This window comes from Enhydra lutris, unplaced genomic scaffold (assembly GCF_002288905.1).
Source record: "Enhydra lutris kenyoni isolate GAN:26980312 unplaced genomic scaffold, ASM228890v2 scaffoldscaffold40, whole genome shotgun sequence".
NCBI lineage: Eukaryota > Metazoa > Chordata > Mammalia > Carnivora > Mustelidae > Enhydra > Enhydra lutris.
Window position 1 is genome coordinate 17908706 of NW_019154124.1, and position 25319 is coordinate 17934024.

Sequence of the window (25319 nt, forward strand, 5' to 3'; positions counted from 1 at the left end):
TGGTATGTTTAACTGTCTTGGTGTTTTTTATTTGCTGTTTAAGGACACGTTTCTTCAAGCATAGAATACTTCCCTCTCAGGCATCTGTGCTTCCAGTGGGCCCATCATTCAACTCCTGGTAGACATATGACCCCCCAGGGGTATGCAGCCTGCATTCCAGGATGTGCTTGGTGTTCAGATGGACGAGGGGCGAAACGCCATCCCTCAGCTCCCACCTCCACCACCACTGCGCACCTGCTAGAGAATACAGCTCAGCACTGTCAGCCCAGAGTGGTGAAGGTGCTGCTGTGCTCCACCCTGAGACATCAGGGGGTGCATGTCTGATACCTGGTCTTCCCTTTGCCCATGGCAGGCCGCACTGGGGACAGGTGTAGTAGTCGCTAGGCAGGGATGGGGAGGAGCAGATGGGGCAGAGCCCAGGGCCTACGTACCAGTTGGCAGGGAAGCAGGGAGCCAAGAACCCTTTCCAGAAAGATGGTGGGAGATAGACCAGCCAAGAGTCAAGACCAGACCAGACAGAGTGGCCAACCCACATACCCCATTGTCCCATCAGACTTCATTTACAGAACATATATTCAAAGATAAAAGTAGAATTTCAGTGGGGTAACCACTGAGCATTAAACTCCAAACACAGGGCCCTTCTGAGAGTGGGACCCAGTGCACCCTTACTGGGGAGCTCCCTGTGTTGCTGGACTAACGAGTGGATTACTTATCCTGGGCCCTTCCCATCTCCTCCATGCTCGGCTCCATTCCAGTGATGTTCAGTAATGCAGTCTTCACTCTGCTATGCGTGTGTCACAATCTGGGCCCAGACTTCAAAGGGATGAAGAGAGGATAGGTGAAAACACAGGTATAATTACTATATCTGACAACAAAATATCCCATTATTTAGTGAAATCTAAGAATGTTATATAGGTGAAGAGAATGTCAAGAATACTGTAAAACTATAATATACATACAATGGAATATGATTCAACCATAAAAAAGAGTGAAGTTCTGACACATGCTACAACATGGATGAAACTTGAGAACATTATGTCACAAAAGGAGAAACTTGATGCAAAAGGAAAAATATTGTATAATTCTGCTTTTATGAAATATTTAGAATAAGCAAATTCCTAGAGAACACAAGTAGATTTGTGGTTGCCAGGACCAAGAGGAAAGTAGAATGGGGAGTAACTGTAATGAGTATGGGCTTCCTTTGGAAGTGATGAAACTTCTGGAACTAGGTGGTTTTGATGGTTCCACAGCCATGAAAATATACTGAAAAACACTGAATTGTATTCTTTAAATGTGAATTTTATGATGTGTGAATTCTATCTGAAAGAGTAAGCTTAGCTAATGCTTCAGAAGTCTGTCAAAAAAATCATCTTTGATTTTGGAATAATAACATGAATTAATTAAAAAGAGTAGGTTAAAAAGAGCTTATGCTTGCTTTGATGTGAAATATGTATATTTTGCAAATGACTGTGTTTATTTTTCATAAATTTTATTGAGGATCAGATAAGCCTGAAAAGCTGCCATTTTAAAATGTGATAAAAGTCTGAAGGCATTATTCAGAATGCCTGTGGTGTCAGTTATTCTTTGACATATTTCTAGCTACAAGTGATAATTCATTTAGAATTTCCCTTTGTCTAGTGACGCGTACAAACTTTTCATTAGTTTCGAGGTGTTTTTCCTTAAAGAATAAGTAAAGATAGGACTGAAATGTGAAAACGCCTTTTTTGGGACCGTAGGCAGCATCATTAATACTGAAATAACACTAGCTGTTTCTGAGAGAAGAGTTTTTCTGAAGCGTGCAGTTGGCAACGTGCAGTCATTGGTGAGGATTTTTACCTTGTACCTCAACAAGTTGGCAGTTCTCTGAGAGAACTGAACTCTCTTCTGTAGTCTACCACCGAATGACCATGTTTATAGGTAAAAAAAAAAAAAAAAAAAAAAGCAAGCCCCAGCAATCTCATCAGTTTGAGGGTTCTAAATTTTAATAACTCTTGTTTTACTCAAAATTGAAAAAAGATTCCATGCATCATATGCAGTTGAGTTGCTATAGCTTTTAGAATGGTTGAAAAAAATGCCTAATAGTAAGACAAGTTTCTGAAGGAGCTTTTTGTTCTTCTGTCTTCTGAACTTGATATTTCGTAGAATGAGCTGTTCTTAATTTTTATCGTCCTCGCACCTGTCACAGTATCAAACATGTTGTGGGTGTTCAGTAAATACTAACCAATGACGAATCCTTATTTTATCACTTGGAATTAGTCAGATCCCTGGAAATAAACAGAGTATTTCAGTTGTTTATTCCTTTTTACAACTTTAAATATCCAGGCACCTCTTATAATTAGTTATTGTCTGGGCTGAATGCTGTTTTACACTGAATATTTTGGGAAGAAGAGAACCAAGAATTTAGTTCTGTGGGTGGAATAATTGGAAGGGAAAATTTTAATTACTTTTCTCTGCGCAATAATTTTTGTTTAAGACAGAACTTCTGATGTAGTGAATAATGAGTCCTTTCTATGCTGCAGTTTAGGTAAATGTTCTTTGTTCTAACACCAGCTTTTCTTATAAAAGAAAAAGAAATCAATCAACACAAAGAAGTAGGAATCAATTAACAATTCCTAAGCGTCAGGTTGACATTTGGCACTAACTGATTTTTCTGTTTTCCTATTAGAATTTCTCAGACTGGGGATGCCTGGGTGGCTCAGTTGGTTAAGCAGCTGCCTTCGGCTCAGGTCATGATCCCAGCGTCCTGGGATCGAGTCCCACATCGGGCTCCTTGCTCAGCAGGGAGCCTGCTTCTCCCTCTGCCTCTGCCTGCCATTCTGTCTGCCTGTGCTCGCTCGTTCTCCCTCTCTCTCTCTGATAAATAAATAAATTAATTAAAAAAAAAAAGAATTTCTCAGACTGTAGTTAAGTCATTCTTCATTTATTACTTCAGGTTTCTTTCTTTTTGGTCATATTCTGCTGAGTCTTAGGTGTGGGTAATCTTAGAGATTTTTTTGGCCTTTTAAAGGTATTGCATTTGTAAGAGTTTGTGATAGTTACTGCGGTTTTTCAGGATAGTTTTTCAGTTTTTCAAAAGGCCTTAATTCGTTAAATTTCCTGAGTGTTCAAAGATGAATACATCACAGTGGCTGCCATCAAGGCACTCACAGTATAGAGGAGATAAGAGAGACACATGTAGGCTACTGATGTGCACAGTCTGCCGGGTGCCCTGTTGGAGGTATGTGAGGGGTATTCTTGGACCACAGATGAGCAAACCTTATTCTCTTATTGCCCTGGGGTGTTGCTAATGATGAAAAGGCCTGTGCAGGTCAGGGAAAGCCGCATAGAGCAGATGGGGTGTGCAGGAGAAGGAGGGATTCCCCAGGTGGGTGACAGAGAGCAGGGAGCCCAGGCAGTAGGAACAGCATATGCACAGACACAAATGCTTTACACAAAGGAGAGCGGGCTTTCAGGGAAATACCTTGATTCAGCTCAGGTTCCATCCCTTGCTCAGGGGCTGTGGGAGAATTCCTTAGTGGCTCTGGGTTCAGATTTTTCTCTGTAGACTAGAGACAGTTTTTTCTAGGTTTGTTGGGTGGGTAGAATAAGAAAACGATCTTGGGGTGCCTGGGTGTCTCAGTTGGTTAAGTGTCCAACGCTTGATCTTAGCTCAGGTCTTGATCTCAGGGTCTTGAGTTTGAGCCCTGCATTAGGCTCCATGCTGGGTGTGAAGTCTACTTCAAAAATGGAAACAAAACAAAATAAAACAAAACAAAAATACCCTGAAAGAAAAAGAGGGAGGGAGGAAAGAAGGAAGGAAGGAAGGAAGGAGGGAAAATCTTTAGCTGTGTGGAAGAAAGAGTGGTAGGCATAGTCAGGTTAGAAGATGTGCATGTTAGGTAAGCGTTTTTATTTCCCTGACGGGCCGAACTCACCACCTACTTTTCTCCTTGCTGTAGGTGAAAGCCGCCACTGGAGAGGAAGTGTCCGCTGAGGACCTCGGGGGTGCCGACCTGCATTGCAGGTGAGACAGAAGCCCTTGTTGCTTTCCAGGCTTCCAGGAATGAATGAATGACAGGCCTGTTGCTCTGTCGAAGAGAAAGTTTCATTATTTTTTTCTAAGAGTTAAATTTGCCAGATCCAACCACAGTCGATCTGTTCTTGAGCTGCTGTTTCAGGGTTCAATTCTTTGAACTACAGAGTTGAATTTGTAAGCTACAACACCAGCTTGTTCCTTATTTCTTCTTCTTCTTCTTTTTTTTTTTTTTAAAGATTTTATTTATTTATTTATTTTGACAGAGATCACAAGTAGGCAGAGATGCAGGCAGAGAGAGAGGAGGAAGCAGACTCCCTACTGAGCAGAGAGCCGGATGCAGGGCTTGATCCCAGGACCCTGGGATCATGACCTGAGCTGAAGGCAGAGGCTTAATCCACTGAGCCACCCAGGCGCCCCTCGTTATTTCTTTTAATAGGAGGTTTCTCATTTCTTTAGTAGATATCCATCCAGCATCTGTCATGTGGCAGACACTGTTATAGGTAGTCAAGATTATGAGATAGACTTTGTCTTTGACCTTAGGGAGCTTAACATTCTAGTCAGGGAGGTGGGTGATAAGTAATTACTATGATACAATGATATAAATGTGTATGTGTGATAAGGCCTATAAAGAAGTATAGGGAGAGCATATGGAAGGTCGATCCAACCCACTGGTGTGTAGGTGTTGACTATACTTTTTGTTTTTTTGTTTAGAGATTTTATTTTATTGTTAGAGAACAAGAGTGGGGAGGGGCAGAGGAGGAGAGAGAGAGAATCCCAGGCAGGCTGCACGCTCAGCACAGGGCCCTTCTGAGAGTGGGACCCAGTGACATCTGCATGGAGCCTTATGCAGGGCTCGATCTCACAACCCTGAGATCATGACCTGAGCCAAAATCAGGAAGTTGGATGTTTTACCGACTGAGCCATCCAGGCGCAGTTAAATGACACTGTTAAATTAATATTTGTTAAGTGGAGCACAGAGTGCTGGATGGTGAGCTGTGGTTCAACAACAGACCGCAGGAGAAATTGAAATGGACAGGCTTATTACTCACAGAGCCTGGAGGAAGTACACGGTGTGCTTCCAGGGGCCAGGCCGGCAGCTCAAGGCAGAGCACACACAGAGGCAGAGCCTGAGCCCATTTTTTCTTAGGGTCTATGTTTGGAGCACTTGGGAGTTCAAGGGCTAAGGCTACTTTAGTCAGTTCAGAACAAAAGATTGGCATTTTGTTCTGCATTAGGTCTTATGCACATAAGGCATCCAGGAAGGAACTGGGAGGCGGAAGGGCCTGTTGGTCACAAGGGTTGTTGGGGAAATCCGATCAGGACCTTGACGTGCTTGTGAGTCTGGGGCTGCTCTCCAGCACCTACGCCTGCCTGAGCGGCTGGAGCTGGTTTCAGGCTCCTGCTGTCCCCTCAGCCACACAGAACAGATGCTGAGGCAGCCATACTGTGGAGGAGTTTAGCTCACTCTCACGAGCAGGTGGATGTATAACAGTTGGTTCTCTGCGGAGGGGAGGAGTCTGGCTTTGTGGCATCTGCCAGTGCCTCTGGTACAAAGTATCCCACTGAGGCCGATGGCAGGGTCCCAACAGGACACCACTGAGTGTGGATTCAGCAAGAGGTGCACACACTTGGCTCCTGTGAGTCAGCCCTGAGCTGGCTCCTGCCGGTCACTGATCCAGTCATGTCAGGTTAGAGTTCAGGGGTAAGAAGACCATCTACCTCTTAGAGTTTTGTGAGGATTAAATGGGATGATCTATGTAAATTGCTTGAAACAATACCTGCTTTAAATAAGGACCTAAAAATGTTAACTGCTGTTTTTCTTATTATTTTTTAAGATCTTATTTTTTGACAGGGAGATCACAAGTAGGCAGAGAGGCAGGCAGAGAGGGGGGGGGCAGCAGGCTCCCTGCTGAGCACAGAGCCTGATGCGGGGCTCGATCCCAGAACCCTGAGATCATGACCTGAGCCGAAGGCAGAGGCTTAACCCACTGAGCCACCCAGGTGCCCCTTCTGCCATTATTTTTATTGTTGTTGTTTATCATAACTGGACCATTAAAGAGTGGATTTTTTTTTTTATAAAGAGCAACTAGAGGCGAAGGGAGGAGTGGGTATAGGAGTGGTGTTGAGGTTGGCTGAGAAAAGCTTAGCACGAGCCTGAGTTTCTGCCTGTGTGGAACAGAAGAACACTTATTTATTTATGCTGAGCACAAGTGTGTGAGTTGCCACACTGTGTTCCTCTCTGATTGCACTGACCGTGGCAGGGAGATGGTGGCGCGGGCATTTTAGTCTGGGGAGAGGACACAGTAGAATGGGGTGTGAGTGGGGTACAGGCCAGAGTGGGCTGCCAATGTTTGTGGATGCTTAACGAGGAAATGAAAATAGTATTTGAGGAATATTAATTTAAAAAAATTTTTTGACTATTAAAAAAAAGTTATTTGGTGCCCATAAAAGCTGTAGGCAGTCTATGCCAAGTCAGGGGTGTAGGTTCTGGAATTCATCTTCTGCTTGCCTTACTACCCTTGTGACTGGACAAACTAGTTAACTTCATTGAGCCTCATTTCTTTACATGTGAAGTGAAGATGAGAATAGTTTCTACCTCATAGCACAGTGTTTGGTCCCTGGGAAGTGCCCTGATACCACTAGCTATGATTATTTGTAATAACCTGTTTAAAGTCAAGGGACAGTGATTAGGTGGTAATGACCTAATAGTAGTAATGACTTTTTTTTTTAACAGTCTGATAAAATTTACTAGTCATAACATTGCTTTGGGTTTCTTCTGTCTTTGTAAATACATATTTTAAACCTCTCTGATTAGCCATCCAAAGGAATTAATTTGACACAAAGACTTCTATAATACAGTGTCTCATCAAAGCTTTCCCTTTCCTGCTGTTTTGGTAAATACCAGGCAGTTTTTAAAAGAAAACATTTTATTTTAAATACTTCCTGATTTGGAAGTAGTGCCTTCTGCTTCTCTCTGCTTTCTGAATTATCACAGTGTATCTAGAAGTCAGCAAATATAGCTGGTATGATGTATGAAGCATGTAAAAGATACTGTTTGTTGTAAAATGTCATATTAAGTGAAAAAACCTGAAGGGTCTACCATTTGCGAAGTGTTGTAAGGCTATAGCGAGGAGTAAGCATGGTCTCTGAAGAAACACCCAGTCCAGAGGTGGAGAGTACCCTGTAGCCACCGTGAGGACCCATTTCCAAGAAGTATGTGTGGAACAGAACACCATTTCAACAGATACCATTTCCAAGAAGTATCTGTTAAGGGTTTGGCATTTTCCCTAGACAAAACATCACAATTTAGATTGCTGCAGATTAGTCCTTACTCATAAAATGAACCAAAGTTCTGTTTTTTCAGGTACATATTTTTGTCTGTCTTTACCATTATTTTGTTTATTTATTAAAAAAAAATTTTTTTTTTATTTTTAAGCCATCTTTACACCCATCATCGGGCTCAAACTTACGACCCTGAGGTCAAGAGTTGCATGCTCCACTGACTGAGCCAGCCAGGCACCCCTATAGTTATTGATCGACTGATTGATTTTAGAGAGAGAGTGCATGTGTGTGTGCACAAAGGGGGAAGGGGCAAAGGGATAAAGAGTCCGAAGCAGACTCTGTGATGAGTGAGAGCCCCATCATGGGGCTCAATCCCATGACCCTGAGATCACGATCTGAGCTGAAACCAAGGGTCCAAGGCTCAACCAGCTGTGCCACCAAGGCACTATTTTTCTAATACTATATTCTAGTGTCAGTATATCTAATAGAAGATAAAAAACCATCCAGTCAGAACAAAGCTAATAAACAGAGCAAGCCCGTGCTTCATTCACATTGAACTTGAGATTGAGCAGGAACTTCTGTGGCCCTTCTCGCAGTTCTGTTTTCTCTGAGGGACAGGGTCGTCAAGCCTCTGTATGTTACCCATGATGACTTACTCTTAAGGTGTAGCTTTGTAAGGCTGGGGCCTCAGTGGTCTCCCTGCAATGAGAAAGCATAGCTGGCACCCCCACTAGGAGCTCGGTGAATTACAGATGCTTTATTGTTACGGACTACACCTGTGGCTGTTGAACTTTATCATACACAGTTTTGTTTGAGGTGCTTGCGATGAGCATTCAATAGAAGTCGTCGTCAGCAAGACTCTGCGGTCTAGGTCTAGAAGGTCAAGATTGAGAACCAGAACGTGCGGATTCTTACGCAGCTACTGGGGGTCCTAGGGCAGGGTGCTTAATTTAGGTAGACATCAGTGTTTCTTGTTTGTAAAATAAGGATAATACTGTTCTGCTGGGCACATGATGAGAATCAAGTTGGAGGACATTTATTAAAGTGTTCTGGAAGTAAAAATGATGTTAGCCTTAGATGAGAGAAGATCTTTAGGGTTTAAGACATTTATTTTCCTTTTCCCTGTTCTGATTACTTTAGTGTGCTTTACTCCCTAGAAAGTCCGGAGTGTCCGACTACTACGCTTTGGATGACCATCATGCCCTTCACCTAACTAGGATGATTGTGAGGAATCTAAATTACCAGAAGAAATTGGATGTGAGTTGGTTGCTTTCTTGGATCTTTTATTTTCTTCAAAAGCCTTTTGGCTTATGGGACCTTGAATAATGTCTTCAAATAGGTTAATGTGGTTGTTTTGTATTTCTGCAGGTTACTGTAGAACCTTCTGAGGATCCTTTATTTCCTGCTGATGAATTGTATGGAATCGTTGGTACTAACCTTAAGAGGCACTTTGATATTAGAGAGGTGTGTGGAGTGGAGCTGTGAGCTGTAAACCATGCTGTCAGTCTCTCTATATGTGTATCCGTTTTTTTAAATTCATTTTTAAAATTTAAATTCAATTAATTAACATTTATTATTGGTTTCAGAGGTAGTGGTCAGTGATTTATCAGTCTTGTGTAACACCCAGTGCTCATTACATCACGTGTCCTCCTTAGTGTCCATCACCCCTTCCCTCACCCTCCAGCAACCCTCCAGCAACCCTCAGTTTGTTTCCTGTAGTTAAGAGTGTATCCATTTTTAAGGTGAAATGTTTAGATACCTTCCTGCCTAGAGCCTCTTACGGATTTCAGTAGGGAGTGACATATAAGGGAAAGATTTCTTACTAGAAGAGAGAGGGGGATAAAAAAACCTCTTAATGGGTGGAAAGTTTTCATTGCACAATGACGAAGCTTGCTTTGTTCATAAATAGGACTTCCTAAAGCTGTGCACATGAGGAATGATGTAGGCAACTTCATAAATTTCATCTATTTCTTTTTAGTGCTCTTATTTTGGAAAGTGGAGAAAATGTCAGTAAGTTGTGGAAAGGAAAAAGCATACCCTTTGTAGATCAATATGACCTTAGCAGAGATTAGACTCTTGATTACATTCAAAGACGTAGCTATGGTTACAGATTGCTGACATGGTCTTCCTTGGTCTAGATTGATAATTTTTAGTGTTTGCGTATAGCATGTAGTCTTTTTTTGTTCACTATCCGTTTATGACTGAATACTTTTTAAATTAAGAAATAATCTTACTGTCAGTTTCTGTGCCTTCATATTTATTGGTTTTCCCATTGACTATAAAACTATCATGTGCTAATTGTGAAAAATTGTAGAAAATGTAGAAAAACAAAGGATTGCTTATAATTATACCATCCAGAGAAAGCAGTGAATATTTTGCTGTTCTGGCTTAATGTATACGTGTACATTTTTTGTAGCTGTGATTGTCTGTGCATGCAAACATACACATGTGTATTTTTAAAGTTCTTTCTCCAGTTTAAATTTGAACATTTCTCCAATATTTATAAGTTCTTCTTGAAACCATTTCCATGGCTATGTCCTATTTGCTATAATGATACCTGGTGACATGGTCGGTGCTCAATAAATAGCTATCTATCTACCGATAGATAGATATTTTAAAGATTTTATTTATTTGTCAGAGAGAGTGCGCACACACAAGCAGGGGGAGTAGCAGGCAGAGGGAGAAGCACGCTCCCTGCGAGCAGGGAGCCTGATGTGGGACTCTATCCCAGGACCTTGGGATCATGACCTGAGCTGAAGGCAGATGCTTAACCCAGTGTCCCTTAGTAAATATTTCCTTTGCATGAATTGATGAATGTACTATCCCACCTGTGGATGTGCACAGCTATTTACTGAGGCAATACCCTATATTGGAGGGTCTTAACATTCTGGATTTTTATGAAGCTCCCACTGGTATTTCACTTTAGCAAGGTGACTTGGTTTACTGTAAGTTATAGAATTAGGATTTTAGCTTACCTTTTCCATTAACAATAGGCATAGACAGTCTGATACTTACAATCTGATAAGTTTGAGAAATGAGTTGTTGCGGATAGCCAAGTTTTCTATATGGGTAAGAATTCATCCTGTTAAGCATAAATACTTTTTTTCATTTATGCAACAGTGTTTATTGAATGTTTCGTCTGTGAAGATGCTGTTTGAGGTGCCAAGTGTACAGAAATGAGTAAAACGGACGCCCATCCAGGCCTTCGTGATAGTTCCATTTCATTTAAATGAAGGTCTTTCTACAAAGATAGACTTTTGCCTTCTTAAATAGTTTCCTGGACTTTCTACCTTTTGCTAATTTATAATGATACTGTATTACGTTTTTCTATAACTGCAAGTAAGTCTTATATGGAGGTCTTACTAGTATATGGAGCTAGGGGATAGCACTGAAATGATCATTGGAAAACGTGGCTTGTAGTCCTTGTTTCCCTAATCAGTGGTACTGGGATTGGACCTCTCTGGGCATCGCTTTCCACTTCTAGAAATAGGTATTATACCAAAGGATATGTCTGCTTCCCGAAGTGTGAGTCTTTGTGAAGTTGAGTTAATACATCTTATGTGGCTGGGTGTGGGTATCATAAAGCAAATAGGAGATAGTTTCATAATAAGTGGCCCTAGTTTGCTGTGCTCTTTGAGGGGCTTTATTTTTGTGTGAAAGAATGGTAGTTGTTTTGTGTTGATTGTTTTTTAGAAGGTACAGTTTGGAGCTACAAAGCATTTAGTACAGATAACTTATATTCCCATTACATTATCGGACCTTTTAGGAAAATAAAAAATAATTCCAAGTACACTCTTACTTTTTGGAGAGAATGATACTGGGAGGCATTCACTTATTTCTCAGCCTTTGCATGTTACAAAACAAGGCTTTAATGTGGTAAACAGGGAAAAGGAAGTTTGGACTAGAAAGAAAAATGGTGTGTATCATCTAAAATAGTTTCTGAAGAAATTTGGAATATGTTTGGAACTCTTTGAAATGGTCTTGATGTATATGATGAGTCTCAAGGATAAACTATTTCATAATGACTCCTTTTAGATTAGATATGTATATATGCAGGATCAGATTCAGAATCAAGGAACCTTTATTGAAGTCTTAACAATAATAGCTACTTTTCAGTGAGGGCCAGGCAGTATGCTTTAGTTAGCACTTTTTAAGGGTTATCTTTTTTTTTTTTTTAACTTTTTTAGGTTTTTATTTAAATTCCAGCTAGTTTTCACAATGTAATATTAGTTTCAGGTGTAGAATCCAGTGTTTCATAGTTTCCATACAACACCCAGTGCCCATCACAAGTACCCTCCTTAATCCCCATCACCCATCTAGCCCATCCATCACCCACCTCCCTCCATCAGCCTTCAGTTTGTTCTCTCTATTGTTAAGAGTCCCTTACAGTGTTTTTCCCCTCTGCCTGTGTTCATCTCTTTTGTTTCTGAAATTCCTTATATAAGTGAAGTCATATGATACTTGTTTTTCTCTGACTAATTCACAAAGCATAATACACTCTAGTTCCATCCATGTTGTTGCAAATGGCAAGATTTCATTCTTTTTGATGGCTAAGTAATATTCCTGTGTGTGTGTGTGTGTGTGTGTGTGTGTGTGTGTGTGTGTGTGTGTAATATCTTTATCCATTCATCAGTTAATGGACATTTGGGCTCTCTCTGTAGTTTGGCTATTGGAGATAATATTGCTGTCAACATCAGGGTGCATGTGTCCCTTCAAATCAGTATTCTTGTATCCTTTGGGTAAATACCTAGTAATGCATTTGCTGGGTTGTAGGGTAGTTCCTTTTTTTTTTTTTTTTTTAACTTTTTGAGGAACCTCCATACTGTTTTCCAGAGTGGCTGCCCCAGTTTGCTTTCCCATCAGTGGGGTAAGAGGGTTCCCCTTATTATTATTTTTTTTTTATGAGATTGATGCGTTACCTACTGTACTAAGAGGTACCTTATTATTATTTTTTTAATCAGATGAAAAAACTGAGGCTTAGGATTTTAGGTAATCAGTCTATGCCTCTAGTTTCTCAGCAGTAGGCCTGGGAGTCAGAGCTGGGTCTTCATCTCAGCATTATTTATTTTTTTTTAATTTAATTTTATTTATTTATTTGACAGAGGGAGAGATCACAAGTAGGCAGAGAGGTAGGCAGAGAGAGAGGGGGAAGCAGGCTCCCCGCCAAGCAGAGAGCCTGATGTGGGGCTCGATCCCAGGACCCTGAGATCATGACCTGAGCCAAAGGCAGAGGCTTAACCCACTGAGCCACCAGGTACCCCTCAGCATTAATTTTTTAGGCTTATCACATTCTCACAACTTTTGTGAAGTCTCTCTTCACTGTGAGAACTGAGACTTTATCCAGGACATGCAGATGCTGTGCGATCCCTTTGTTTGGAGGCTAAGTCTCCCTACTCTGAGCCTATACCATGCTTTGTGGTTGAATCCCGGACCCTTTGCCAATCTTTTGAGCAGCTCCTTAAGTTCTGAGTCCAGCTCCCAGCCCTCATAGTCTCTGTGCTTCTCTGGTCTGTAACATGGTGCCGTAGCTCTTACTGTGTGGTATAAAACCAGGGCCCGGACTAATGTCAGGGCCTTAACCACACATAGAAAGTGAAAATTCTAGTGAGAAGACTCTAGGGTGAAAGGCTATGAAAGTGACAACTTGACAGTGAAGTTGTTTCCCTTATGAATAACTTTAATGTAAAAATTGTTTTGTAATATAATCTCTCTGGAATATTGTTATTTTTCTTCTTAGGTCATTGCTAGAATCGTGGATGGAAGCAGATTCAATGAGTTCAAGGCCTTCTATGGAGACACATTAGTTACAGGTATAAAGGCAAAGAATCGAAAATATGAGCATTTTCTTTCTTAAGATTTTGTTTTTAAGTAATCTCTACACCCAGTGTTGGGCCCGACCTACAACCCTGAGATCAAGAAGTCCTGTGTTCTCCTGACTGAGCCAGTAAGATGCCCCTGAACATTTTCTATTGCTTTGAAAATAAATGAGCTCATGTCATAAGGTATTGATGTACTTCACGTGAACTTTGTTACTAAGAGTGGTACAAGTGTGTGGGTCTATATTCAAAAGTTGTTTTGTGAAGGTCATGTGTAGCTGAATGGCTTCATAGACCCGGGGTTTGCAACGATGACAGCTAGATGCTGTGGTAAAGGCCCTTGTCTGAGACTTGGTGGTCTTCACTCTATAAAAAGCTTCTGATTGGGGCTCCTGGGTGGCTCAGTCAGTTAAGTATCTCTTGATTTTGGCTCAGGTCATGATCTCAGGGTCATGGGATCAAGCCCCATGTCAGAGTCTGCACTGGGCATGGAGCCTGCTTAAGATTCTCTCCCTCCCTCTCTATCTGCTCCTTACCCCACTTCTCTCTCCCTCTCTTAAAAAGCTTCTTATCAAAGCAAAGTTAGCAGAAATATTTGTAGTTCTTTTTGTTCCTCTGGATAATTTGTAATAATTTTGAAAACTTCAGCACTGTTTCCATGGTTCTGTAGTCTTTAATTCTGCTAGCAGGTTTTATATGGTGTTAAGCCTCCTAGAAGGACATTAAGTGTGTTACACCTTCTCGTAGCCTCTGTGTAGGTCTAATGTTGAATCATGTAAATACTAGATTGAGAATACAGGACAGAAAACCAAATCTGAAAAACAAAACAAAACAAAATAAGGCTGTTTATAAAAGTTCATTTGTTCATCTGAAGTGTTGAGTTTGTAGGCTTTTGAAGAAAAGTATTTGAAATATAGATGCTAGACCCATAATAATCTGTCTTGGACAAATGACAAAATGAATTCTGTGAATTTTATTTGCTCTTTTGAAAGCTAGAAAATAGTAAGTCACCTGAAGACAACATATCAGAGTTAAAAAAAAAATGGAACTCACTATAAAAATCCAAATTGCAAATATACATTGAGGCTTAAGGATGAATCATACTTTTCTTCTGGTTTGATTTATGAGCAACAAAAGGATTCACACTGGGAGTGGAATTTATGTTTTTGTATTGAGGTGTTTAAGTGATTAAGAGCTTTTTGTTTGATATATATTCAGGATTTGTGACCAAATAGTTCAGGATGTAACCTCTTGTGCAGCGGTTTGAAACAAGTCAGAGCTGTTTTCTGCTTCTTTCCCCAAAGACAGATGGGCTGTCCTGATCATCTCTTTTTATGAATTTGCCCCTTACTTGCTAAAAGACTTGTGGTACCTTTGTCCCCTAGGATACTAAGGATAACGTAGTTCCTGTATCCCTTCCTGACTGTACTGGAATTCAGATAAGACTAGCGAAAGGAAGGGGATTTGAGAAAGAGAAGAGGGGCATGGGGGCTGGTGCGAGGGGGAAGTATTGGGGAGAGGGAGAAGGACAGATTTTTCTGAGGATCAGGTTCTCTGGCCCCTCTGAAGAGTTTCCTCCTGCTGTTTCCTCCTGTTTCTCAGACATTTTGCTTTCCTGTTTGGCTCGAAGGAATTTGGTGAAGGCACTTCCTCTGTGTCCCTAATATGGTAGGGTATGTGGCCTACCTATCTGGTGCTGTGCCTGGAGATCCCAGGCCAGGTTAGGGTTGAGACTCTAAATAGCTCACGGGGCAATATACCTTAGGGTTAGTACCACACTGCTGAGAGATGTGCTAGGTTCCTAGCTGTTTTTGTGGGATGAGGCTGAACTCTGAGTGGATTGCTCAACCTCTGGGGATGGTCACCCTTCTGCATTTCCCTCTGTAAGTGGCAGTGCCATTTAAGATGGATAGCCTAGGCTTCTGGCTGGGGTTTTAGGACTGAAAGACCAAGAAAACCAAGGCAAGCCAGAGTAAAACAAATTTTTTGAAAACAAAATTTTTAAAAACAAATTTTAACTGTTTAGTGTTCTGGTGTATCAGTAGGTTGACATTCTGTCTCATTCATTAATTTATCTTCCAACAATTTTTCGAGCACCTGCTTTGTGTCACATACCAGAGATATCTCAGCAGCGGCCTGTGCATCTGGAGCTTGAAGACAGAGTCCGGTTCTGGGCACTTTGGTCGCGTGCTTTCTTGGATCCACTTCAACAAGCACAGTTCATTGACTCTTGGGTTCCAAGTCTTTGACACCTATTTAGAGTCCTACGCAGGCTTGTTGAAGTTCACTCTTGGGAAGCTCTCTCTAGCCAAGTTTTTCAGGTTTGCAGAAATCTCCTGAAATTACCTCAGGTGTCTCCCTCACATAGTCTTATCCTTCCTTTCCCTCTCCCTTACTTCTCCATTATGTCTGTATGGATGGTGGGTGTTTGCAGTGGGAGCAGGAGTGGTGGTGAGAGTTTAGCTGCGTTTGTTACTGGAAACTCACAACCCCCAGGCTTGACTGTGTTCCTGCTTTTGAAAGCAAGTCTGCTTTTGCTGAGTTTATCCCCTTACCTCGAGGGCTTGTCATCACCACAGGCATTTTCAGGTAAGCCAGTCTCCTGAAACTGGCTTAGAGCTCTGAACGTGGGCCTTTTAAGAGCTCTCCATCTGTGATTCGTTCCATTTCAGAATATCCTCTGTCTGGTACCTAGTAGGGCACTTGGACATACACTACAGGAATGAATGGGTGACACTCTAACTCCATCATCTAACCAAACCAACCAGTCAGACAAGTGACAACTTTACACAGAGTGCACTCAAGGAAGCACAACACCCAGACTCCTGATAACCTTTGAAATAAAACATTGTGACCTAAGCTGTTCTGTACCCTGGACAAAATCTCCACATTTTAACCTTTCATCTGAAGTTAAGGAATGTATAACTGTCTATTAGCTCTGAGTTAAAAGCCCTCTGAAATACATAAATATTTTTTTTCAATTTTCTTTTGAGGATTTGCTAGAATATTTGGATACCCTATAGGTATCGTTGGAAATAATGGAGTTCTCTTTTCTGAGTCTGCAAAAAAGGCAAGTACTGTTAAACATGTTTTAAGATTTTCCATTTTAATTTAAACATAATTGGCTTTGAAGGCCAAGTAATGGATGAAAGTTTATTACATAAAAGCTTTAAATATTTAACCAGATGCCTCAGGCAGAGCATTGTGTACATGCATGTGAACATATGTGTGTGTGTGTGTGTGTGTGTGTGTGTGTGTGTTGTGTGTGTGAGTGCTTGAACAGTTTTTATGGAGGTTTACATTAACCTGTTTTATCTAGAGCACTATTTTTGTTTTATTTTTATTTTAATTTTTAAAAAGATTTTATTTATTTATTTGTTAGAGAGTGAGAGAATGAGCGCAAGCAGGGGGAGCAGTAGGCAGAGGGAGAACCAGGCTCCCTGCTGAACAGGGAGCCTGATGTGGGACTCGATCCCAGGACTCTGGGATCACAACCTGAGCCAAAGGCAGACGCTTAACTGAGCCACCCAGGCATCCCAACTAGAGCACTATTTAAAAAATCCAGTGTTTTAATACATTATATGTTAATAAAGAAATATCTAGGGTTTTAAAAAGTTCTTATAAGATACATGAATTATAAATCCTGTGGATGACATGTACATAGCCTAAGACTATGAGAATGCTTGTCTTGGAAGTGTTTATATTCTGTTTTCTCTTAAAGTGGAAAACTAAGGAATTATCTTATGCTCAGGAATTCCCACTGACAAGCAGTTCTTCTCTTCGTTTCTTGAGTGTCACTTGCTGTTCCGCACGTTAGTGATACTTCACCCCTCCAGCTGTGTGCCGGTGATCACACAGGCAACTGCAAAACAGACGCGCTACCAGCACAGTCACATGTCCCGTTGGCCATTGTTCCGCATGGTGTGTTGTTACCAGCCAAGCTCAGGGCGCTTGTGCTTAACGCTGACCCCACTATGGTGTTTGTAGGATGCACGATGGGTGCAGATTCCTTACCCCCTCTTTAAAAAGATTATCTTCTTTGCTGTTAGGGGGCTCACTTCATCCAGATGTGCTGCCAAAGGAATATTCCTCTGCTGTTCCTTCAAAACATTACAGGTAAGAAAATAGCTTAATCAGTTTTGTAGCATTATTTCAGAGTTGCACTGGCCAGTATGACTCCAGTATTGGACAGTATAGACCTAGAATACTTCTGTCATAGAGGAAGGGTTTAGTGGATACTCTTTGTAGGGTAAGGGTTAACCCTTCATGAATCAAGTAGATGAGAAGTTTATCCATATTTGGATGAAGCAGTTTCTGAGTTCCACATATCACGGTCAGATGGCCTCCCTTTGCCCGTCCACAGGCATACCTGCCCCTCCAGCAGCAGGACGGCTGTGTTCTCTACCAGGAACACTCTCTGATCTCACTCTGAGGGCGTTGTCTGACCCATTGTCTGTCTGCTAGCACTTTGTTTTCCTTAAAAGATTTCTAGCACATGCTATGGTTCACCCTTTCCCTCATCTTTTCCTGTGTAGTTAATTCTGCCTGAAGTGATATATTATAAAAGGTTTATTCACTCCTTTTCATTCCTGAACATGAGTCTGGGGATTTGAGTTTACACTCCACAAAGAATGGTATGCTCAGTATCATCTCTCTGGATTTCATGTTTCACCGATGATCATAATAGGGTGGATGCAATGATTTTTGAGGTTTTTTATGATGGTAGATTTCTTTTTCTTAGAATTCTAGGATTCTACTATTTATATTGTATGTTGCACTTAGATATGTTGGTTAGCTGAAAACCGCCCCCCCACCCCATCTTCTAAGTGACTGTGGTTATTTCAGGGTCAAAGGAAGGAGGGCTCTTATATTAGTTGTTAGAATCAAGCAAGCCTTCACAAGAAAAAGGAGTTTGGCTCATGGTGGGCAGCAGGGCTTTAAATAGCCCTGTTTCTAAGACATGTTTTTCTGGTGCTGCTCTTAAGTTTATGATACTTGGTTAGATGAGTTTTGAGAGGTGTTCTATCCAGACAGCTGCCTGAGGGGGTCCTATGCGGCAAGCCTGGTAATAGGGCAGCTAAAAAGGATTCTGAGGCTTTACTAGTCCTGGGACCTTGTTTCTAATAATGGTTCATGGTTTCTTAACCACCAATAGAGCAAACCTTCTTCCTGAAAGATAGACCTACATTTTTGGTTTTTGGTGTCTGTTTGGGTGGGGGCAGAGAGCCGAGGTTGGGTTTGGTTTTGCAACCTTGCATTTGAGGGACTTGTTGTGACATTCATGGAGATATGTATGCAGAAGGCAGTTGAATAAATCTTGAGAACAGAAGACATGTGTTAGCTGCAGGTGAAAATGTAGGCATCGTCAGAATATGGGGATGTTATTTAAAGCTGTGGGAAGAGATAAGAACACCCCTAGAGAAGAGAAGAAGGCTCAGGGACAGTCTTCGAGTAACTCTGATTTCTTTCATAGAGATGAGAGTGGAGGAAGGAAGGGAGCACGATGATGTTGTTTCTAATGCTGGGAAGGATTAGAGAAAGACAAGTGAGGTGTCATAATCTTTTTCAAGGTGGAGTCATCTACAGGGACTAGAGAGGCATTGGGGTTCTGGGTGAGGAAGCAGAGCTTAAAGATAGCTGCTTCTTGAGATGGCTACTGTGGAAGGTTTCACGGAGTCAGGACAAGGCAGTAAGGGGAGCTCTGAGCTATGTGAGGGCCCTGCTTAGAGGGGTCCCAGGGAAGCACATCGCGCCCAGCAAGGGTGAGGGCTGTCCTATCAGTACCACTGTATCCGTAGCTCATATAGGCGTCTCATAGAAATTGAGTGGAATCGGATGACTCCATGGCTGGGGACTTGCAAAGCAAAAATAGTGACACTTAGGCAAGTGAGTCTATGGATGGGGAGGGAGCCACCTGAAGCCTGACTTGGGTTTTGTGAGGGAAGGAGGAATGCGCCCAAGGCCCAGAAGACCCAGTATGAGTGCAGAGCATTTTCAGCAGAGCTGGGAGCTTGAGGTAGTAGAGGAAACCTGTAATTGTGGAAAATTTTTCCACCTTGCTATTGAGTCACTGGCAGGAGCTCTTAGCATCTATGAAACATTCGTCTTTAGTTCCTCAGAGGTGTAAAGCAGCATTTCAGAAGGAGCAGTTTCTGTATTGAAGCAGGTCTGTGAGTACTGGAGGCCTCACAGTTGGGCTTGCCACAGCCCTTTGTCTTTAACTTGCCAGGTCACGTGCTTTCATCACCACATTGCTGTTCTGAGAGCATTTCTTGAAGATAAGTTTCTTGCATCTTTATCTCACTTGAAGATCTTTGTGTGCATCCAGAAGATCTTTGTGTGCATCTAAGGGAAATTTTAGAAGTGATTAGGAGCAGTTTTATTTGATCTTTTAAAGCACACTTTTTGGGAGATAGATTTCACATATAAATATGTTGTTACAGTGAGAGGCCTTATAGTAAAATATAGTTGGCAGGATGTCCTTCAAATACCATGTTGGGCTTGACTTCTGCACATAAATCCCATCATCCAGAGGCTTTTTTCTTTCCTTTCTTTTAGGATTTATGGTTGGTAGAGAATATGAAGCTGAAGGGATTGCCAAGGATGGTGCCAAGATGGTGGCTGCTGTAGCCTGTGCCAAAGTGCCTAAAATAACCATCATCATTGGGGGGTCTTACGGGGCTGGAAACTATGGGATGTGTGGCAGAGCATATAGGTAGGTGGCTGTCATGGTTTTTTCTGAAGGAATCACACTTCAAGTCTAATATGGTCCATTCGTTATGGGTTTATTTGAAACATAGAATGTCATTCGCACATCTTGATCAGTGATACCATAATTTGTATCATCTGGAGGAGTGAAATGAAGTTTAAGGCAAAACATGCTACTTGGAAGATATCCACAATGGGAATCAGGAAATATTTTGAAATGGCTGATAACGAAAATACTACATGTCATAAATTGCGTGATGCAGCCAAAGTCTTGCTTTGAGGAACATGTATAGTAGATGTAAAAATATATACATATGAATGAAAAGAAGGACAGAAATCAATGAGCCAGCTCAGGAAGTTCACAGAAGAACAGCATATTAAGCACAAGAAAAATAGAAAACAGGATGTTATAAAGATGGAAGAATCAGGGAAGCCCAGAGTTGTTTGGTTTAAAAAGGTTAGCAAACTTGATAATCTCCTAGTAAAACTAAAAAATGAAGCAGCAAGGCTTTATTTTATATCAGGAGTGGAAAACAGGACATGAACACAGGTAATAAGGGGATATTTTGTATGTTTTTAGGCCCAGTAAATTGAGATCAGATGGAAAAATAAAATTTATCAGAACACATCACAATCACCTGGAGAACTTAGAAATCCTACTCTGTTCAGGCCACACCTCTGGAAATTAGCCTGGGGTGGGTTTTGAGCATGGTTTTAAAAAAAAGAATCCCCTAGTAATGCACAGCTAGAATTAAGAACTACTAATTTAGAAGATAAACACAAGTCTGTGAAAATCTCTGTGTTGTATAGTGAATTAACTTGATCTTTTTTTCCTTTCTCCCCCCATAGCCCAAGATTCCTCTACATGTGGCCGAACGCTCGCATCTCGGTGATGGGAGGAGAGCAGGCAGCCAATGTGTTGGCCACAGTAGCAAAGGACCAAAGAGCACGTGAAGGGAAACAAGTAAATGTCATTTCTTCTGCTTCTCTGGTTTGGCTTTTACCACTGAACACTCTGGAGGCAGGGAGCAGTGCGCCCAGAACCCCTCAGTGTTCATAGGTCAGGGTCTCACCCCAGGGCCTGGCTTCACTTAGAAGATGCTGACTTCGAGCAATATTGATTTGCATATGCTCTGTCCCTTTTCTTAAAGCCACGTAATGTGAGGTCCCTTCTTGTAATTTTTCCAAATCTCCAAGAAAACGTTTCGGAAACTATGCCTGTGAGGGCCCGAGGCATAAAGATACTTGGTTCTTTGTCATTTGCAGTTAGTGAGATATAAAGAAATGTGATTTAAAGAAATGTGATTTTTAGGACTGAAAGCAGCAGAATTTTTTTTTTTTTTTTTCAGTTTCTCCTCAGATTGGCTTTGAGTGGGAGGGCTCAGTCATCTAATTGAGAAATGAATAACATTATACTGTGCAGGGATAAGTGGAGGAAAACAGAGAGGTCACTAGCTGCTTGATGAAAGACAAATCAGCAAGCGGCTGCTTTTAGTTTTGCTGCATGTTAATAAGGGGCGCTGGAAGGGATTAGTTTTTAAGTCTCATCAGTAACATCAAACAAAAAAGGACTCCACAGGGTACAGCGTGCTCCCAAGCTCCAGAGAAAATTTATATGACTCAGAAAAAATGTGGTTCTTGCCCCTTGCAGAGCTGACATTCTGGGGGCTGACGACTCACAGTCTAAGGGTTGAGTGAACAACAAGGTAATTTATCAAGACAGATTCTTCACTGCAGGTTTTTAAAATGGATCCTTTTGTGTGTGTCTCAGATTCTTCCGAAGTTTTGCATTAGTTTTTTTTTTCTTTTTGTGAGAGAAGAGAGTGCACGCGTGCGTGAGTGGGTTGGGGGAGCGGCGCAGGGGTGGTGGCGGCAGGGGGAGAGAGAGAATCTCAGCAGCTTCTCTGCCAAGTGTGGAGTCTGACTCAGGGCTCAATTCCATGACCCTGAGATGATGACTTGAGCCCAAATCAGGAGTTGGAGACTTAATTGATGGAGCCACCCAGATGCCCCTTCACTAATTTTTATTAGTGAGAACTTATGAACGACTATTTTGTGTAAGCACCAAGCCTTCAGATGACTGGTGCGTGTTCTTAGAATTGTTCAGGTGCACTGTTGTATCGTAACAGGGCATAACATGGAGGAGACCTTCCTTGAAGGCTCACTTTCCTGCCATTTTGGGGTCATCTGGTCAGCTGTCTAGTTGGTGGGATGGGGATAAGAGAAGCGTGGAGGGCGGGCCCTACTTCCCTGAATGCTTTTCATGCGTGCCCCATGTTCTAAATCATCTTTTCCAAGCAGCAGGAACCCTGCACACCTAAAACTGAGGTTTCATATTCACTTCAGTACCAATTTGTAATAAAGCAAAATGAAAGGCTTATTTGTGTGTGTATGTTAGGGGTAGCAGGAGTATGAAATTCTACTGGATACATTTTTTTAAAGATTTTATGTATTTATTTAGAGAGGGAGAGAGTGTATATCAGGGTAGGGTGTGGAGGGCAAGGGAGAGAATCTTCAAGCCGACTCCACGATGAGTAGGGAGCCCCTTTGGAGCTCAGTCTCACAACCCTGAGACCATGACCCCAGTCAAAATCAAGAGTCAGATGTTTAAGCAGCTCAGCCACCCAGGCTCAGAGGAGAGGCACCTGCCCCTCTACCTGATATTTTGAAGACTTACCCCTGAACTCAGTGGTCTCTTACTAGATAGTTGTTCTTTGGTTAATTTGACATACAGATCCATGGATTTGTCTGTTTTTATATATGAAAGGAAAGTACAGAATTTTAGTGGTTCTTGCTCCAAATTTTTTTTTTTTTTTAAGATTTTGTCTATTTATTTGACAGACAGAGATCACAAATAGGCAGAGAAGCAGGTGGGGTGGGGTGGTGGTGGGGAAGCAGGCTCCCCGCTGAGCAGAGAGCCCAATGTGGGGTTCGATCCCAGGACCCTGAGATCATGACCTGAGCTGAAGGCAGAGGCTTAACCCACTGAGCCACCCAGGCACCTCCTCCCTTCAAATTCTTGACATAAAATAATATTAAACTATGAAAGTACATAAAAGAAGGTTAAATTTATTTGAAATAAGTCATTTGTTTTTGGTGTGAAATAACTTTTTTCCCCCAAAGATTTTATTTATTTATTTGACAGAGACACAGAGAGAGAGAGAACACAAGCAGGGGGAGTGGGAAAGGGAGAAGCAGGGAGCCCGATGTGGGGCTCGATGCCAGGACCCTGGGATCATGACCTGAGCTCAAGGCAGATGCTTAACAACTGAGCCACCCAGGCACCCCTGAAATACTTTTTAAGTTGAAAATACTTTTCAGGCTTACAAAATTAGTTTGCATAACGATTTTTACACCTGAATTATCCCTTGTTTCTGGCAATACTGGTAGGCAAGCCACTAAGTTTTTAGTTAGGGTAAAACATCTCTCAGCAATTTGAGTTTATTCAAGTTGTGGTTGTTGTTTTACCCCTTTAAGCTTTAAAAATTTTTGAATGAAAATTCCCTACTTGTCCACCTTCAGCAGAAGCTGCTAAATATAAGGTTACCCTTTCATTACACTGTGTAATTCACATCCATTGTTGGACCCTGCTAGATTACACAATGATACCCTTGGTTTTGAACCTTATACTGAACAGCTTCAGGATGTCTCTGATAAGGGAGGTGTAATGGTGCACCGGCGTGGCACTCCTATCTCAAGTGAGATCATGTGTGTGAAAGCATCTCTTGTAATCACTGTTATATCACCATAAAGATGTTGGTTGTAACATCATTACTCACGAAATGCTTGCCCCTTTATTCATGAGGTTCTCTTGATTGGATCTCTTATTTTACTGCAATAGACTTACTCATGGTCCTTTTTCTTTCAGTTCTCCAGTGCTGATGAAGCAGCCTTAAAAGAGCCCATCATTAAGAGATTTGAAGAAGAGGGAGACCCTTACTATTCCAGTGCAAGGTGGGAACCAGGGAATGACCACCTCCCTCATGTGCTCAATCTGGGCTGTGTGGGCGGCAGCCTTACAGAGATCTGGGCGGTTGGGTTGGTCCAGCTTTCATGGGAACCACAGCAGAATATTCAGACACACTGAATTTCATATTGTTATGTCTATAATGGGAATGTCTGCTGAAATATCACCCCCTACTTCCAGGCTGGGCTGTGCATCCACCACCATTGGTCTTGATTCTGCAACCGTCCCCCCTTTCTTCTTTATCCCAATTATAGGGGAAGTCTGGGCCTACAGGGGCTGAAAAGTTGAAGAGTTAAGAGTTACCTGGCTGTGTCGTTTTTAGGAATTTGTTCTTTTACCATTTTTGCTTCAACATGTGGATTCCTGTCATTCCACTCTCTTTGACTATTTCCTGTTTACCCCATTTTGAACATGAGATTGGCTGGACACTCGGCATTGCTAACAAGTGTGTGTGTGCATTCCGAAGGAGATTACTCACAGCCAGGGTCTCTGTGTCAACACTAAGTAATCACCTCACACGCCATTGCAGCTCTTGGTTCTGTTTGTTTCTTACCCTGCCTAATGAGGTAATAAATGATCATGGCCTGCCCGGCCTGGAGACGGGCTGGCGTGTGTGCCTTCAGACCACTGTTTTCAGCAACTTTAATATTCTTCATTTGGAAGAATAATCTAAGCTTCCTATCCTCCTCTTATCCCTTGGGCAGATGGAATAAAGCAAATAACTATTTGTGTCTTTTAAAATTAGGTTACGCTGTGATTTATATCATTTACTGGTGAAGGCAAACTGGAGAGGAAGGAGAGAAGAAAATAACAAATTAGAATTCATTCAGTCATCCGAGCACAACTTCTGGGACAGGCGCTGCTCCTAGCACTGGGGGTACAAGGGTGAAACATACTTATTTTCAAGACCATAATTATTTCAGAATAAAAAGAACACTACTTGGCATCTTTAAAAGGTCCCTTTCTCTTCTCATTAATATGTATTTTCACCAGCAAGTTTGCAGGTATATTTTGTTGTTGGGGGTCATTGATTCATTGAGTTAAGACCAAAGTATTTTATAGTCTTGGAGACAGAAACATTATCTTGTTTACCATCACTTAAACAGACTTCTGTAGTAGCCAGTAAAAGCAATGAGGAAATAGAAAACCCTAAAAAAAGGTTTAAGAGAAAATAATAAATTGTAAGCTCATCTATAGTTTTTTAAAGCTTCTCTGTAAGATTGTGAGTGAAATTCACAAGGACAGTTGAAATATTAAACTTCGAAAAATAGTGAGCCATTAATAAGTTTTTCAGCCCTGGCTAAGTCATCTTTTGGGAAAGACTGAACCCCTTATTATTTTCATGCTTACATCAGTATTATTATTTAAATGGACTGTATTCAAGGCAGGAGAACATATGGCCCAGATAGATTTATTTTTGGAAATAAATATTGTAAAACACAAAGGTTTTTCTGTTTATCTGAGGATACGTAACCCTTCTGTTGAAACACTTGGTGGCAGGGGGACAGCAATTTTCTTTCCAAGATGAAAG

The 25319-nt window shown here is 41.5% G+C and overlaps 1 protein-coding gene across 2 annotated transcripts in view; it reads left to right on the plus strand.

Annotated features, from left to right (window-relative positions):
* LOC111155280 (methylcrotonoyl-CoA carboxylase 2) overlaps positions 1 to 25319 on the plus strand; it is a 69899-nt gene that overhangs the window by 41313 nt on the left and 3267 nt on the right. For both annotated transcript variants that reach the window (XM_022515410.1, XM_022515411.1), the window contains 9 exons: positions 3939 to 4003; positions 8455 to 8554; positions 8666 to 8761; positions 13035 to 13107; positions 16107 to 16183; positions 17163 to 17229; positions 19672 to 19828; positions 20671 to 20785; positions 23690 to 23775. In XM_022515410.1, the coding sequence (XP_022371118.1) occupies positions 3939 to 4003; positions 8455 to 8554; positions 8666 to 8761; positions 13035 to 13107; positions 16107 to 16183; positions 17163 to 17229; positions 19672 to 19828; positions 20671 to 20785; positions 23690 to 23775 (836 nt within the window). The remainder of the gene's footprint in view (positions 1 to 3938; positions 4004 to 8454; positions 8555 to 8665; positions 8762 to 13034; positions 13108 to 16106; positions 16184 to 17162; positions 17230 to 19671; positions 19829 to 20670; positions 20786 to 23689; positions 23776 to 25319) is intronic.